The sequence below is a fragment of the Oryx dammah genome, unplaced genomic scaffold (assembly GCF_014754425.2).
Source record: "Oryx dammah isolate SB20612 unplaced genomic scaffold, SCBI_Odam_1.1 HiC_scaffold_27, whole genome shotgun sequence".
NCBI classification, from domain to species: domain Eukaryota; kingdom Metazoa; phylum Chordata; class Mammalia; order Artiodactyla; family Bovidae; genus Oryx; species Oryx dammah.
The window spans coordinates 64,829,660-64,845,687 of NW_024070211.1; the positions used below are offsets into that span (position 1 = coordinate 64,829,660).

At 46.3% G+C, this 16,028-nt stretch overlaps 1 protein-coding gene across 2 annotated transcripts in view; it reads right to left on the reverse strand.

Annotated features, from left to right (window-relative positions):
• Positions 1-6,638: 6,638 nt before the first annotated feature.
• STEAP3 (STEAP3 metalloreductase) overlaps positions 6,639-16,028 on the reverse strand; it is a 46,737-nt gene continuing 37,347 nt past the window's right edge. Inside the window, exons 5-6 of one of the 2 annotated variants that reach the window (XR_005719048.1) lie at positions 7,039-9,494; positions 6,639-7,000 (exon numbers count right to left, since the gene is read on the reverse strand). Coding sequence is in view for 1 of the 2 variants with exons in the window: in XM_040228973.1 (XP_040084907.1) it covers positions 9,213-9,494 (282 nt within the window). In the remaining variant the exon portion in view is untranslated. Of the gene's footprint in view, positions 9,495-16,028 lie in introns of both variants that reach the window. The other variant, XM_040228973.1, reaches the window with a different exon arrangement.

The window sequence follows — 16,028 nt, forward strand, 5'->3', positions numbered from 1 at the left end:
TTGTCTAGTTCTCTCTTCAGTTTTGACAGTTTTACTTCTTGTATTGGGGGGTTGTTAGGACATTTATCTTTATAACTGTTATATATTCCTGATATATTGACTTTTTTCTTATTTTAAGATTCTGACTCCATTAAATTATTTTGTCTTAAGTCTATTTGTCTTTTTTCATATAGTCATGACAGTTCTCTTTTGGTTATTGTTTCTATAGAGTATCTTTTTCTATCCTTTTATTTTCAACCTATTTGTGACCTTGAATCTGAAGTGTTTCTCTTGTAGCCTGATCAGTTCAGTTCAGTCGCTTGGTCATGTCCGACTCTTTGCGACCCCATGAATCGCAGCACGCCAGGCCTCCCTATTCATCACCATCTCCCGGAGTTCACTCAGACTCACGTCCATCAAGTCCGTGATGCCATCCAGCCATCTCATCCTCTGTCGTCCCCTTCTCCTCCTGCCCCCAATCCCTCCCAGCATCAGAGTCTTTTCCAATGAGTCAACTCTTCACATGAGGTGGCCAAAGTACTGGAGCTTCAGCTTTAGCATCATTCCTTCCAAAGAAATCCCAGGGTTGATCTTCAGAATGGACTGGTTGGATCTCCTTGCAGTCCAAGGGACCCTCAAGAGTCTTCTCCAACACCACAGTTCAAAAGCATCAATTCTTCAGCGCTCAGCCTTCTTCACAGTCCAGCTCTCACATCCATACATGACCACAGGAAAAACCATAGCCTTAACTAGACGGACCTTAGTCAGCAAAGTAATGTCTCTGCTTTTGAATATGCTATCTAGGTTGGTCATAACTTTTCTTCCAAGGAGTAAGTGTCTTTTAATTTCATGGCTGCAGTCACCATCGGCAGTGATTTTGGAGCCCCCCAAAATAAAGTCTGACACTGTTTCCACTGTTTCCCCATCTATTTCCCATGAAGTGATGGGACCAGATGCCATGATCTTCGTTTTCTGAATGTAGAGCTTTAGGCCAACTTTTTCACTCTCCTCTTTCACTTTCATCAAGAGGCTTTTTAGTTCCTCTTCACTTTCTGCCATAAGGGTGGTGTCATCTGCATATCTGAGGTGATTGAGATTTCTCCCGGCAATCTTGATTCCAGCTTGTGTTTCTTCCAGTCCAGCATTTCTCATGATGTACTCTGCATATAAGTTAAATAAGCAGGGTGACAATATACAGCCTTGACGTACTCCTTTTCCTATTTGGAACCAGTCTGTTGTTCCATGTCCAGTTCTAACTGTTGCTTCCTGACCTGCATACAGATTTCTCAAGAGGCAGGTCAGGTGGTCTGGTATTCCCATCTCTTTCAGAATTTTCCACAGTTTCTTGTGATCCACACAGTCAAAGGCTTTGGCATAGTCAATAAAGCAGAAATAGATGTTTTTCTGGAACTCTCTTGCTTTTTCCATTCCAGCGGATGTGGGCAATTTTATCTCTGGTTCCTCTGCCTTTTCTCAAACCAGCTTGAACATCAGGGAGTTCACGGTTCACGTATTGCTGAAGCCTGGCTTGAAGAATTTTGAGCATTACTTTACTAGCATGTGAGATGAGTGCAATTGTGTGGTAGTCTGAGCATTCTTTGGCATTGCCTTTCTTGACTCATTAAAACTATCCATTTTGCCTTTTAAATGGAGTGTTTGATCTTTTTACCTATAATCTAATTATTTATAAGGTAGGACTTATGTCTCCCATCTTGCCATTTGTTTTCTATATATCTTCTCTTTTGTGCCTCAATTTCCCCATTATTTATTTGTGTTAAATAGACATTTTGTAGTGTATCATTTTAATTCCCTTGTCATTTTTTTACTATATATCATTTTCTTACTGGTTGTGTTTGAAATTATAGTTAACATATTAATTTATAACAATTTAAGTTTGGGTTAATACCAACTTAATTTCAGTATTATACAAAGCTTTGCCCCTATATATATATTCAATTCCATTCTCTCTCCTTTTTGTCATTTATTGTTGTACAAATTACACCATTATACACTGTGTGCCCATCAGCTCAGATTATAATTATTGCTTTATGTGTTGTCTTTTAAATCAGATGGTAGAAAATTACAAATAAATACATTTATATGTTTACCTCTGTTGTTATCTTTATTGGTGTTCTTTACTTTTCATCTGAGTTTGAGTTACTGTCTAGTGTTCTTTTGATGCTAAAAATCCCTTTAGCATATCTTGTAGGTTGGTTCACTAGTGACGAATTATCTCAGTTTTTGTTTATCTGTGAATATCTTCATTTTTCTTTCATATTTGAACACATTTATAATGGGTATTTTGAGGTCCTTTCTGTGAAATTTGATATCTGGTTGTTTCCAGAGGCAGCTTTTGTTGTTCTTTTATTCCCAAGGTGTATGGGTTACATTTTCCTGTTGCTTGCATGCCTCATAATTTTTTGTTAGAAACTGGACATTTGAGATGGTATATTGTAGGACTCTGGGTACTTGTCTCCCTTCTTCCCCAGCCAAGATCTGTTATTTTTGTTTGCCTGTTTTTTAGTGACTGGATTATTTTAGCAATATTTATTTTTTCCATCCTATAAAGTGTGAAGTCTCTGGTGTTGTTTCTCAGGGAGTGAAACCAAGCAAGACCCTCTGGGGCTCCTGGGTATAGAAGCATTTCTGTGTCCCCATTCCTTGTTTGTAGGGAACAGACCCCGACCTCCATGACCTTCCCTGTGTCCCAAAGAGCAGATTCAAACAGTTACTAATCAAGGAAGGGAGGAAATTCAGAGACAAAGAAAACAGCCAAGAAACAACAGTGCAGTGTTGGGGCAGGGTCCTGTTTCTACCTCCAGATGGCATAGCGATATGTTTAAGCTCTTTATAGAACTAAAGTGAAAAAGTGAAGTTGCTCAGTCTGACTCTTTGCATTGTAGGCAGACGCTTTACCGTTTGAGCCAGCAGGGAAATCCTATAGAACTAAAACCCCCAAGTGCAAGATGTCAGCAGTTCTTCATTCTAGAGAAGACCTTCTGAAGTCAGGTTAAAGGAACCAGAGAAGCTCATCAAGAGATTACCTAAGAGCAGATTAAAGGAGTGCAGGCCCTGCACACACCCTGATCCTTATCAGCAACCCCATTCTTGAACTATTGCTATAAAACTCCTCACCATATCCTCCCAGGCTTGGACTGTTTTCAAGGGCAGGAGCCTGCTGTGTCTCCTTTGCCTGGAAAAGCAATAAAGCTCTTTTCTTTTCTTTTTTTCTTAATTATTATTTTTTTTAATTTTATTTTTTTACTTTACAATCCTGTATTGATTTTGCCATATATTGACATGAATCCACCACAGGTGTACATGAGTTCCCAACCCTGAACCCCCCTCCCACCACCCTCTCCATATCATCTCTCTGGGTCATCCCACCCCGACTCTGTCTCTAAGATTTGATTTGGCACCAGTGCACAGAGGCTGAGTTTTTGGCATCAGAAGACCCAACTTGGATACTTCCACAATCACCTTGGGATGATAGTGGTATTGATAAGTGCTCTTTCTTTCCCTGACAACATTCAGTTGTTAAACCTCACTAATTGCAAGCTTATTGCTCTATTGTTTCTAGTAATGCCCTAGGGCATAAATTGTCCTACAAACTAATCAGGCCACCAACTAATCAGGCCACCTGATTCGAAGAACTGACTCATTGGAAAAGACCTTGATGCTGGGAAAGATTGAAGCCAGGAGGAGAAGGGGGTGAAAGGATGAGATGGTTGGATGGCATCATCTACTCGATGGACAAGCTTCAGGAGCTGGTGATGGACAGGGAAGCCTGGCGTGCTGCAGTCCACAGGGTTGCAAAGAGTTGGACATGACTGAGGGAATGAACTGATAGGCAGCTAGGGATAGGATGTGAAACCCTGAAGTTCTGCCTCTCCTAGGAATAGGGCCCTTCCAATGGTAGCTTGAGGAGAGGGAGCCCTATGTCCTTGGCTGCAGAAGTCTGGAGTCTTCACTGAGCTGGAAGAGGGAGGAGAGTGGTCTTTGTTCAAAGACTGCCTACTTGTGCCTTTGTTACCAATTTTGGGGGGTGTGTGTGCTTGCTAAGTCGCTTCAGTCATTTCTGACTCTGTGTGACCCTGTGGACCGTAGCCCACCAGGCTCCTCTCTCCATAGGATTCTCCAGGCAAGAATACTGGAGTGGGTTGCCATGCCCTCCTTCAGGGGATCCTCCCAACCTAGGGATCAAACCTGTGTCACCTGCGGCTCCTGCACTGCAGGCAGATTCTTTACCACCGAGCCACTGGGGAAGCCCAATTTTAGGGGGTAGGTTTTTTCAAATATATGCACTAAAGCCACCTATGCTCTAGACCTTATCTCTTCCTATACCCTTTAGAACTTTGACCTCTTTCTCTCTCTTCTTGAGACTCCAGTTCATTTTGTTCTTTTCCAGAAACATTTAAAACATGTTCAGGTCAGAACCATGGGAAAAAATAACCAACTCTCCTTCTAATCCCCCATTTCTCCAATCCTTTCTCTCCCCTACCTCACAGCCAAATCTTAAAATAGTATCTAGAACTAGCCTCCATTTCCTTACTTCTCTCTCATTCCCAGTCTTTACTTTATCCCCAACATTCCATTGAAATTCTCACCCTAAAATTTCCATATTTCCAGATTCAGTGGACATTTACTGGTCTTTACCCTACTTGACTTCTCCATAGAATTCAACACTGTTTCCAACATTCACATGAGCACACGCACACACACACACAGACACACACTCTCTCTTATACTTCTTTAGCCCTTATTTTAAAACGTTAGTTTTAAAGAGGGTCAACAGTGTTTAGTTGAATATCATTGTGTTTCTCTCAATACCAACTTACTTACTGTAAGATCATTACTTATAATAATTTATACTCATTATTAGTATTATACACACACACACACACACACACATATATATCAGTTCAGTTGCTCAGTTGTGTCCTACTCTGTGACCCCATGGACTGCAGCATGCCGGGCTTCCCTGTCCATCACCAACTCCCGAAGCTTGCCCAGACTCATGTCCATCAAGTTGATGATGCCATCCAACCATCTCATCCGTTCACCCCCTTCTCCTCCTGCCTTCAATCTTTCCCAGCATCAGGGTCTTTGCATCAGGTGAAGCATCAGTCCTTCCAATGAATATTCAGGACTGATTTCCTTTAGGATTGACTGGTTTGATATGTTAGTGTAAATTGCTTTGGATTTGTTTCTACTTTATATTTCAATTAAGACCTTATGTTGATTTAAAGGCTTCCCTGGTGACTCAGATGGTAAAGAATCTGCCTGCAATGCAGGAAACCTGGGTATGATCCCTGGGTTGGGAAAAAACTACATGTAGTATTTTATATTATTTCTGAATTTCATTCATAGAAAGGAATTTTCAGCATATTTGTTAGAAAAAGTTGGTGCTAGTCTGGTGAGATTGAGAGTTTCTGCTGTGGCAGTGCCAATTTCCTCTTTCTAAAGAGATCCAGTGCAAGTGAGCTTCTGCACTTCCCAGTGTCCTCCTTCATTACTTTTGAAACAAATTCAGCTTCTCAAATAGCTGAATGATAATTCTCTTTAACTAATATGAGTTATTTTGGTTGTTCCTTAGTTCTTATGTGAGCTACCAAAATAATGGATATTTTTTCATCTACTTTATTCCTTTTTAAACTTACCTCTGCCAGCCTTATGCGTGGGAGGATGCTTGCTTGCAAACCTCCAAGTACAAGATTTTGTTTTTCTATTGAAAATTATTTGTAGTGAAGTTTTTTTCTGGCTGTGGTTCTTATTTTGGAAAACTCTTTTCACAGGCTCAAAATGGCAAGGCCATCTTTTGGTTATTGTTCCCAAGAAATGGTTTTCAACCACTGGATTGCTTTCTGCACATGGGTTTCTTTTTTATTTCCTGGTACGAGACAATTCTGGTTGCTTCAGGAGAAAAGCTTGACTGCATGACAGGTGGGTGTTCTGTGAAGAGTTCCTGTTTTCTTGATGGACCCAGAGCTGATGTGTGGGACCGCCTGGGAGCATCCTACATGGAGCACACAGAGGGCAAGACTGTGGCCAGTGGGGTGCTTTCTCCCTCTACTTTTAAGAGAACAGGGTTTGCAGCAGCATCAGCAGTATCTAACCAGGGCAGCCAGGGAACCAGAGTCCAGGGGAAGCTTAATGGAGCAGACATGCACTGGTTGTGGGCTGTAGACTGTAGCACAGCAGAGACTAAGAAAGCCATCAAAGCCCTTGTCACTCCGTCCGAGGATCAGCGTCGTGAGTGGCACTTGGGAACTTATTAAGATGCACAGTCCTCATTCCTGACCCATGGATCCAAACCGAGGTGTGGACAAGATCCTGATGCAACTCCTGTGCACGTTATGGTTTGAGGAGCACTGCTGCTCTAATCACACCACAGCACAGACACTGCTCCCTCCAGGAAGTCTTCCTGGTACTCCTTTCAATACCCCGGAACTCTGTCACCTGGATCTCCTCTGTGTCCTCACTGGCCTTGTTGCTGCAGGTCTGCATGTCCCTTCCTCAGAGGTGAGTGCTAACCTAGACCATTCTGTGCTCACCTTGCAGATGACCTGATTCAGAGCATATTCTAATCAGAAGGCCCACTGGGCCAGTGAACCAATGAATGGGCAGGTGATCAATGAGACAAAAATAACAGCCTGAAATTCATGGAAGGCTAGGTGTTTATTTTTGCTGCTTCTCAGACAAGCTCCTCAATGTAAAAACAAAACACGCAGTTTCAATAGCATAGATTTTAAACGTTCAGCCTCATACCATGGCATTTCAGGTTTCCAGAGCATTTTGGTTCAGGCACTTTTGTACCCAGAGGCACAGAGAATTTCCCAGGCTGGAAGGGAGTGACTTATTCTCATGGGGGTGCTGTTGTCAGCTGCCTGGTGAGGTATGGAAGAGCAGCAGATGACACCAGGTCAAGGCCAAACACACAGCCCACCCTGCCTTTCATGAGCAGGTTGTCCAGCTGGGGTGTGGTCAGGTCCTCTGCTGCACCTGCCCCCCTGAGGAACACCTGCCCCCCTGAGGAGCACCTGCCCCCCTGAGGAACACCTGCAGCAGAAGGTGGGCAGAGAAGGGGAGGGAGTATACTGGACTTGGCTCTGTGTCAGCATCTTTGGTGTAAGGAAATATCCCAGGCCCAGGGAGGGCTGGAGGAAAAGGGCAGCTAATACTGAGTGGGGCTGACAATCCTTGGTGAGTCCCAGCTGCCCATGTTCTCCCTGCTTCCTATCAGCAGGAAATTGATGGGCATTTTTGTCAAGCAAATGCTGAAATCTCTGCTTCGCCCACCGCCTTTCCAGTGAGCTTCTCTGAGGCCAAGGCTGCCGCTCCATCAGGGCCCATCTGGGAGGCAAGCTCACACCTCTTGGCTCTCGAGCAGCAGACAGAAACATCCGCAGGAAGCAGGCAGTTCTGTCTGCACTGCTTTCCCTCCATCAGTCCCTGGCCTAATGAGATATGCTTACACTTGGCTCCTTTTTTTTTTTTTTTCCTTTTTACTCAAGGACCCTAATGCGCTCCACAGACATGAGCTCATGCAGTCTCCATGGGGAGGCAGGAGCATTTCTTCTGTGGCACTCCTGGGTCAGCTTTTGCCAGCTGACTCTCTATTTCATGAGATGGTTAGCTAATATCACCAACTCAATGGATGTGAATCTGAACAAATTCTGGGAGATAGTGAAGGACAGGGGAGCCTGGAGAGCTGCAGTCCACAGGGTCGCAAAGAGTCAGACTTTGTGATAGAACAACACGATGCCCCCTGGCCTGGGCGACCTAAGAATATAAGCATGACCAACGTCCCCTTTCAGGGTACATCTCACTGATGTCTTCCATCAGACCGCACCGCTTTGTGTTCAGAGATGACACATCGTCCCGATGCTGCCAGGGGTTGGGGGCTTAGCCGAGAACAGCTGTTTCTCTCCACAGGGGAAATAAAAAGTTTCAATATGAATCAGTGAGGGACAGCATACAATCCAAGGACACATGGCCTGTGGCCTCTCTTGTGCTTTGGGGCAGCAGTGTTTCCCGTTTGTGGTTTTGGTGGAAAAGCTTCCTACCTTACCCCCCACAGCTATTTTGAAACATAACTCTGCATTAGGAAGAACTTGGAGCCAGTGTAGCTTTGGGGTGTTCAGAAGGCAGGTTCTCTGCCTGGCGGCAGCAGGAAATTTAAAAAGTCCCCAGTGTTCTTCCACAGGACAATTCAGTGAGGACTATACATCCTTCAGCCCTCTGGCTGGGGCCCCAAGAAAAGCAGGCCTTGTTTTCCCCTCCCCCTTGAACCAACTTTTAGAGGGTCTGCTCTTGGGGAGACGTTCAAACTAATGATTTACAAGGTGAGAAGGCACAGTGGTTTAAAGAACAGTCATCGCCAACTTAAAGAAAGAAAAAAAAGTACACTTGTTCTCAAGACAGGGTTCATTAGTGGCTCCGGTAAGGAGGTGATTTCACACTCCCACAGGAGGACCAATTTGCAGCTGGCGGGGTGATTTCTGACTTTTAGGAAAAAAAATCTCCCCAGCTCAGGGAGGATTAGGGGTAGCAGCCTCAGCCCCAGTTCTTCCCCCTTCCCACCTCCTAACCTGGCAAAGGATGAACCTTCAGGTGGCTCCCTAGGCACAGACCTGGGCTCATCCCCAGTGCCCTCAACCCCTCCTGGCCTCCTGCTGCAGCCAAAGGAAGGGCGGCACCCTGCTCCCTGGTGACTGGTCAGCCCTGTGCACCTGGATTGGGCTCCAGGCAGAGCTCTTGTCTGCCCTGCTACCTGAGAGCCTCAGCTCTGCAAATGCCTAGGGAAAGTAGCAAAATGGGCAGGGAGCAGGGAGGCGCACACATGGATGCAGTCATCAAAGTACAAGCCTCTCATTGCCTTTTCTGTGCCAAGTTTGCTCAGCTCTCTGCAGATGTCACAAGTGTGAGCTGCCCTTCTCCTAACATCTGGCACTGGCTTTGAAATCTACAGGTTGAAATCTCAGGGACTCAACTTTTGAGCTAATAAGTGTAATTGTAAATCCTGTTATCTATATGAAATACATGTGGACATATATATATATATATCACACACAAGCATGTCATTCTGAATATTACTGCACACATCCCAGGAATCCAGACCTCGGCCCACCAGCTTGTGTGTAATTCTGCTGTCCTGCATGATCAAGAAGTCCTGGCAAACTCTGGGCACTGTCCTGCCTGCGTCTGGTTCCCTGAAGCTGGGTGCAGGTCCGTCACACGTGGCTTGTCTTCTGGGCCAGGGCGTGGTCCACTGGCAGTGTGAACCTGACGGAGCCATCCTTCTCCCAGCCCCTCCGGATCTTGGTGAGTCTGCGGCTGACGCACGGCAGGAGAAACAGGCCTTTGGCCAGGATGATAACACAGGGCACCAGCAGGGTGAGGGTGAAGGTGGGGGGCAGGAAGAACTTGTAGCGGCTCTCCTCGAAGGCGCGGGTCCAGCCGTAGGTGAGCGTGTGCAGGGTGCTCAGTACCAGAGCCACAAAGCCCAGAGTGGACTGTGGGGGAAAAGAAGGCCGCAGTAAGGGTGAGGATGGACAGAGCAATCCCACCAATGACAGGGGAAAGAAGCAGGGTGGCTTTAGTGGGGCTCTGGGTTCAAATCCCAGCGCCATCACTCACTCTCTGCATGATCTTATTACTACCCAAACTCTCTGAACCTCAGTTTTCCCAACAGAAAAACAGGAACAATGCTTGTATGCCAATGTGTGTAAGAATTGATTGATTCATAAGGATTTAATAAAACAACAATGCTTTCCCCCAAACTGTGTTATTCATACCTCTAGTGGCTGCCAAAGGACTTAAGATGGAATTAAATTAAAAGAAGTTTAAAAACACATTAGTAGTTTTGTGTATATATTCATGCATATAGAGTAATAAGTGTCTGCTAGCATATCAAAATCATAATTTCACAGATAATATTTGGCATAAGATAAGGCCAAGAAAAAAACAAGTGGATTTTAAGTTGATTTAAAGATAAACACAGGGACTTCCCTGGTGGTCCAGTGGTTAAGAATCTGCCTTGCAATGCAGGGGATGCTGGCTCCATCCCTGGTTGGGGAGCTGAAATCCCACATGCCATTGGGTGCTGCTGCTGCTAAGTCGCTTCAGTCGTGTCCGACTCTGTGTGACCCCATAGACAGCAGCCCACCAGGCTCCCCCATCCCTGGGATTCTCCAGGCAAGAACACTGGAGTGGGTTGCCATTTCCTTCTCCAATGCATGAAAGTGAAAAGTGAAAGGGAAGTCGCTCAGTCGTGTCCGTCCATTCGAGACCCCATGGACTGTAGCATACCAGGCTCCTCCGCCCATGGGATTTTCCAAGCAAGAGTACTAGAGTGGGTTGCCATTGCCTTCTCCAGCTGTTGGGTGGGGTATGGCCAAAAAAAAAGAAAAGATAAAACACAATGCAAAAAGTTCCCTCAGCACCAACAGTGAAGATGGCTCTCAGGGGCCTCTAGGCTAGATGTCTTCACGCTGTATACAAAGCCCATAGCAACAGAGATGCTGCCTGTGGGTACTGGTCCCTTACTTCCTGCCCATGCTCTGAGCTACAACCACCCCAGGTACAAACCCTACCAGGATTACTCTCCTGCCTGGAAGGAGATTAGTGATGCTAAGGAGATCAAGACCATCACAAATCTGAATGGACACGGTCCAGGCCATCTTACAGCAGAGCATCCCACCCTTGAGCCGGGTGTGGGCTTTTGTGGGTCACTTCCAGCCACGAGCAGCTCATCACCCCAAGTGCTATACAAACACGACTTTCTATGGGGACCACAATGTGAAATAGCCAAGAAGTGCTGATCTGTAACTGAAGCCTCTGGGAATCTTTTTGCAGGCAGGGTTTCTTGCAAACTACAAATGATGCCTTCCAGATTTACTGTTGGTGCTAGCCTCAACTGACACTGTGACCCTCGGCAAGTCACTTCATTAGCCTCAGAGAAAAGGAAGTGATTAAAAAAGCTGAAGTCAGAATTGTGGGGAAAGCGCTGTATCGATGCAGCATTCTGCAGCCCCCAGACCTGGCAGGCAACAGTGCAGAGCAGAGGGCACCTAGGGTTAGGGCTTTGTAGAGGTTGGGGAGGGGTACAGGGCCCTGAGAGAGCCCTGGTGGGAGAGGCCAGTGTGCACTGCATAAGGAACATGCAATGACCCATCAAGCAATGAACACACATGCATTTTCTCCAAGGAGACCCCTCATGGTGCCTGAGGCTGCTTGTCACAGGTTGGTTTTGAGCTTTCCACAGAGAAGCTGTAATTGGCCTCCTGGATCTCCTTCCGGGCCAGCTTGTTAGCATCAATCCAGGGGCTCAGCTGAGAGATGCTGTCTTGTTTTCACTCCCCTCAGACACAGCTCTAAGTGGGTCTGATTTTACTACCGTACCTCCGGCTTACTCCTCACTAGCATGGGTGGCGCTTTGCTTATACCCGCCCCAGTGTAAACCCAAGACGGTGAACCTCAGTAACTGGTTCAGAAGAATTGCTTGTAATGCTTTTACTAAAAATAGTAATAATAAGTATTTTCTAATGGCTATACATACAAGTTCATAAATAGGTTTACAAATATAACATTTTAACCCTAAGTAAAATACTAGCTGGGCTCGCCTTGTGGCTCAGTGGTAAAAGAACCCACTTGCCAGTGCAGGAGATGTGGGTTCGATCCTGATTGGGGAAGATCCCACATGCCTCAGAGCAACTATGCTCGTGCCCAACAATTACTGTTCTGGAGCCCAGGAGCCGCAACTACTGACCTCGATCCCTGGGTCGGGAAGATTTCCCTGGAGAAGGAAATGGCAACCCACTCCAGTATTCTTACCTGGGAAAATCCCATGGACAGAGGAGCCTGGCGGACTACAGTCCATGAGGTCTCAAAGAGTTGGATATGACTTAGTGACTGAACAAGAAAAAAAATACTAGCTGCCAAAAGATCCTGTCTCGATCCTTCCTTAGCCATCTCTGGTCCTTCTTGGCTTTGTGACCACTTCAAGGATCTTTTTATCACATCCTTAACAACTTCTTGGCTCAGTACAGCCTGTTGGGAAAGGCCATGGTTGGCTCTGTGCTACCCACAGCTACTTCAGGTATCATATGAAAATGGTTGGCCCCCAAATGGGAGGCTTCTTGACTGTGAGTCACATGTAACCAGAGTCACTTCCAGACCTGTCAAGAATTCCAAATCTCCTAGCAACTTCTGAACCACACTAATTTTTTCTAAGTTCTGATCTATTGATAATGAAGACTCGGGTTAAAGAAGTTCCAAGCATTGAGAAAATATTTGGTATTAATATCCAGAATATATAGAGAACTCTTAAACTCAACAACAACAAAAACAAACCTGATTCAAAAATAGGTAAAGGACTTGAATAAAAATTTCTCCAAAGAAGATATAGAAATGGTCAGTAAACACATGAAGAGATGCCCAACATCAGGAAAATGTAAATCAAAACCAATCCACATCCATTAGGAGGGCTACTATTAAAAACAAAGCAAAACAAGAAAAGTGCTGGTGAGGATGTGGAGAAATTGGAGCGCTTGCTGCTAGTGGGAGTGGAAAGAGTGCGGCTACAGCAGAAGGTGGTACGGTGACTCCCCACTGAATTAGAACCAGTCCCCTTGTGCTTTGGCAATCCCACTTCTGGTATATATCCCAAGTAACTGAAAGTAGGGTCTTGAAGAGTGCAAACTATAAGCACAGGGTCCTCATCTGACCACAGAGTAATTCTCCATCAGGAATAAATCTTCAACTAGACTTCCAACCACCCTGCTATTTCCCAAACAACTTTCAAGGCCCAAACTACTGCTCTCCTTACTCAGATGAATTCACTGGGTTTTGCTGAGATGGCTGGGATGTGCCTTTTCATAGCCGGAGACTGTGTTTTCAAATCTGGCTGCATAGTAACATCACTTGGGGAGCTTGGGGAACATCTTAATGCCTCAGGGCCAGTCCTAGGAATTCAGATTAAATTGGTTTGGGATGAGGCTCAGACATTGGTAGTTTTTACAAGTTCAACAATGATGCTGTTTGCAGACAAGACTGCTGCTGCTGCTGCTGCTGCTAAGTCGCTTCAGTCGTGTCCAACTCTGTGCTACCCTATAGACGGCAGCCCACCAGGCTCTGCCATCCCTGGGATTCTCCCAGGGAAGACTGGAGTGGGTTATCATTTCCTTCTCCAATGCATGAAACTGAAAAGTGAAAGTGAAGTCGCTCAGTTGTGTCTGACTCTTACGACCCCATGGACTGCAGCCTGCCAGGCTCCTCCACCCATAGGATTTTCCAGGCAAGAGTACTGGAGTGGGTTGCCATTGCCTTCTCTGGCAGACAGAACTAAGAATCACCAATTTGGGAGATTCTCCTCACCTGAGACTTTCTAGCTTCAGGCTGAGACGTCTTCGTGTCCCCTCTGTTCAGGCTGTTTGATGGGGGTGGACCCAGTCCTTTCTGTTGCTTCGACAAAGACCCACCCAGAGCCTGAATGTGCTCACACTCTGCACTGTGATACCTTCCCAGATGCTGCAGCAGTGAGAACCCACCCTGGCACAGGAACGAGTCCTGGCAGCCCCAGGGAGGCCTAAGCACCTCCCATGGTGACATGTCCTTGGGCGCCAGTGTTTTGCCCATGCTCTCCACTGTCCCTGGCCATGATCTGGAGAGTGATGGACTGTGCTGGGCAAACAAGACATGCCCCGGGAGACAATAAAGACCCGCTCCCGTTCAGACGTCCTCTTCCCTTCACCATCCAGAATCCCACGGTGACGGATGACAGGAGGCCCCAGCCTCGGGCTGATGGCTCACAGAGAGGGCTGACAGCCAAAGACCGGCCAGTGACAAAGGGCCTTTTGACTTTCCAATCCCAACGAGAAGCCTGGATGACTCCAGCAAGTTTGTTTCCCTAAAACTCACTCTCCTTGGGAACAGTTTAAAAATCTCAGAACAGCCAAAGGGAGGCATGGTCTTGGGGCAATTAATGACCCCCACAACAAGCTAAGGCCATTTCTATTATATGTAGGCTTGTTAGTGAGAAAGAAACCACAGGTTGTTGCTGGCTCCTGCCGGTGCTCAGCTTCTGTGGTGGGAAGGGGCTTTGGACCATTGCTCACAAGGCTGGGATCAAAGCAGGCCTCTGCTACTATTTCAGGCAAGTGGCTAGAGCGGGCAAGGCCACAGGCAGCTCTTCTAACTATGGGGCAGAACTGAGGTGCTAAGAACTGAACCCTAATTTCTCTTCCAGTTGAGCTGCGCTGATCTGGGTATTCTGCAATCTGACAATGTTTAACTGGCTTCATTAGGAGCAGTTGGCACAGCCCAAAACAACAGCAACAAAAACACCTAGACAAACAAAACCCCAAATTAAAAACTTTGAAAACAGCCTCAGGAATGTAAGCACAGGTCAACTTGTTGAATCAACAAACACACTGTTTTGATGGCTTGAAGGCATCAAGATGGAGAAGGCAATGGCAACCCACTCCAGTACTCTTGCCTGGAAAATCCCATGGATGGGAGAGCCTGGTAGGCTGCAGTCCATGGGGTCACTAAGAGTCAGACACGACTGAGCAACTTCACTTTCACTTTTCACTTTCATGCATTGGAGAAAGAAATGGCAACCCACTCCAATGTTCTTGCTTGGAGAATCCCAGGGACGGTGGAGCCTGGTGGGCTGCCGTTTATGGGGTCGCACAGAATCGGACATGACTGAAGCGACTTAGCAGCAGCAGCTCAGTAAATCATTACAGACCCAGGGGTCAGGCCAGGCCCACTGGGAACCACGTTGTCTCCACAGTCAGTTTCTAGGCCCTGGTGACCTGCTGCGGTCTTTCTTGGCTGGGGAAGGAAATGTGGTTGGGGTACTCCTCGTTCTAGAGCAGTGCTTACCTTACGGAGAAGCTCACCTCAGAAAGTATACAGCCACCACTGGGTGCATGTCATGCACTACACACGTCCTCAACACAGATTCTCCCAATGACTACAGGAGGCGGACACAGACAAGTGAGGCCACAGCCAGGATGCTCAGAGAGGCTAAGAAACTGTCTAGTGGGGCAGGGCTGGTCAGGAGTGGTCTTGGGACTGAAACCCAGGTCTGCTGGCTCTGCCATCTCAGAGACTGTCACACACCACATGGCATGCACTTAAGTCACTCAAAGAGCTTATAAAGACAGATTCTAGAGCCAACCCACAGGTCAGGGTAGTCCTGGGTATCTGCACTTCTCCAAGAGCTCTGTGACTTCTAACTTTTTGACGTCAGCTCACCATAAGAATCGCACTTTCATTACCACCCAGGACACAATGATGTCTATACACATATGTATAACTACTGAACTGATACAACTGAAAAAGAGATGTCTGTGCTTAGAACATGTAAAGTGCCCTGACATTTTGGGAGACATTCTACTCTATTTGAAAAGCTTGTTGTAGCCCCAAAACTGATTTGATGACCCATCAATGAGTGTCCACTGCAGTTTGCAAACCCTGCCTTGGACTGTTCTAAGGCCCTCAGGGGAGTCTCTTGGCCTCCCCTGAGTGCTGAGTGACTCAACTGTTCAGTCTCTTGCTGCTTCCTACTGGGCTCAGAAATGGGCAACTGGTAGCTTGGTGATCAGGGAAATGTGGCCACATGCCCTGAGAATAATGGCAAATCACTTTGTATTTGTGTTTTACACATAATCTTGCATGGTGAGTCGCAGCACCTCTGGAGGGAATTCACTCCACTTCACAAGAGTGTAAGGTAAGGCTTTGGGAGCGCACATATCTGCCCATGGTTCTAGAGCTGAAACAAGTCTGTTCCTCCTCCATGTCAGCACTCTTGGGAGATAAAGCATTTGAGGACAGAATGTGGGCATTGGATTTCCACAAGTAAAACCCTGCCTTTCCACCCCTCTCTTGGCCTTCCACCCCCTCTTCCTGCAGCATCAGCAGGACTTTCCTATTTGTATTTCAACTCTTCAGTATGTAAAGCAGAGCGGCTGCTGAGGTCCCTGTCAGCTTTTGCTAACAAAACCAAATCCCTCGGCTTTCTCTGGCAGCAGGAGCCGGGG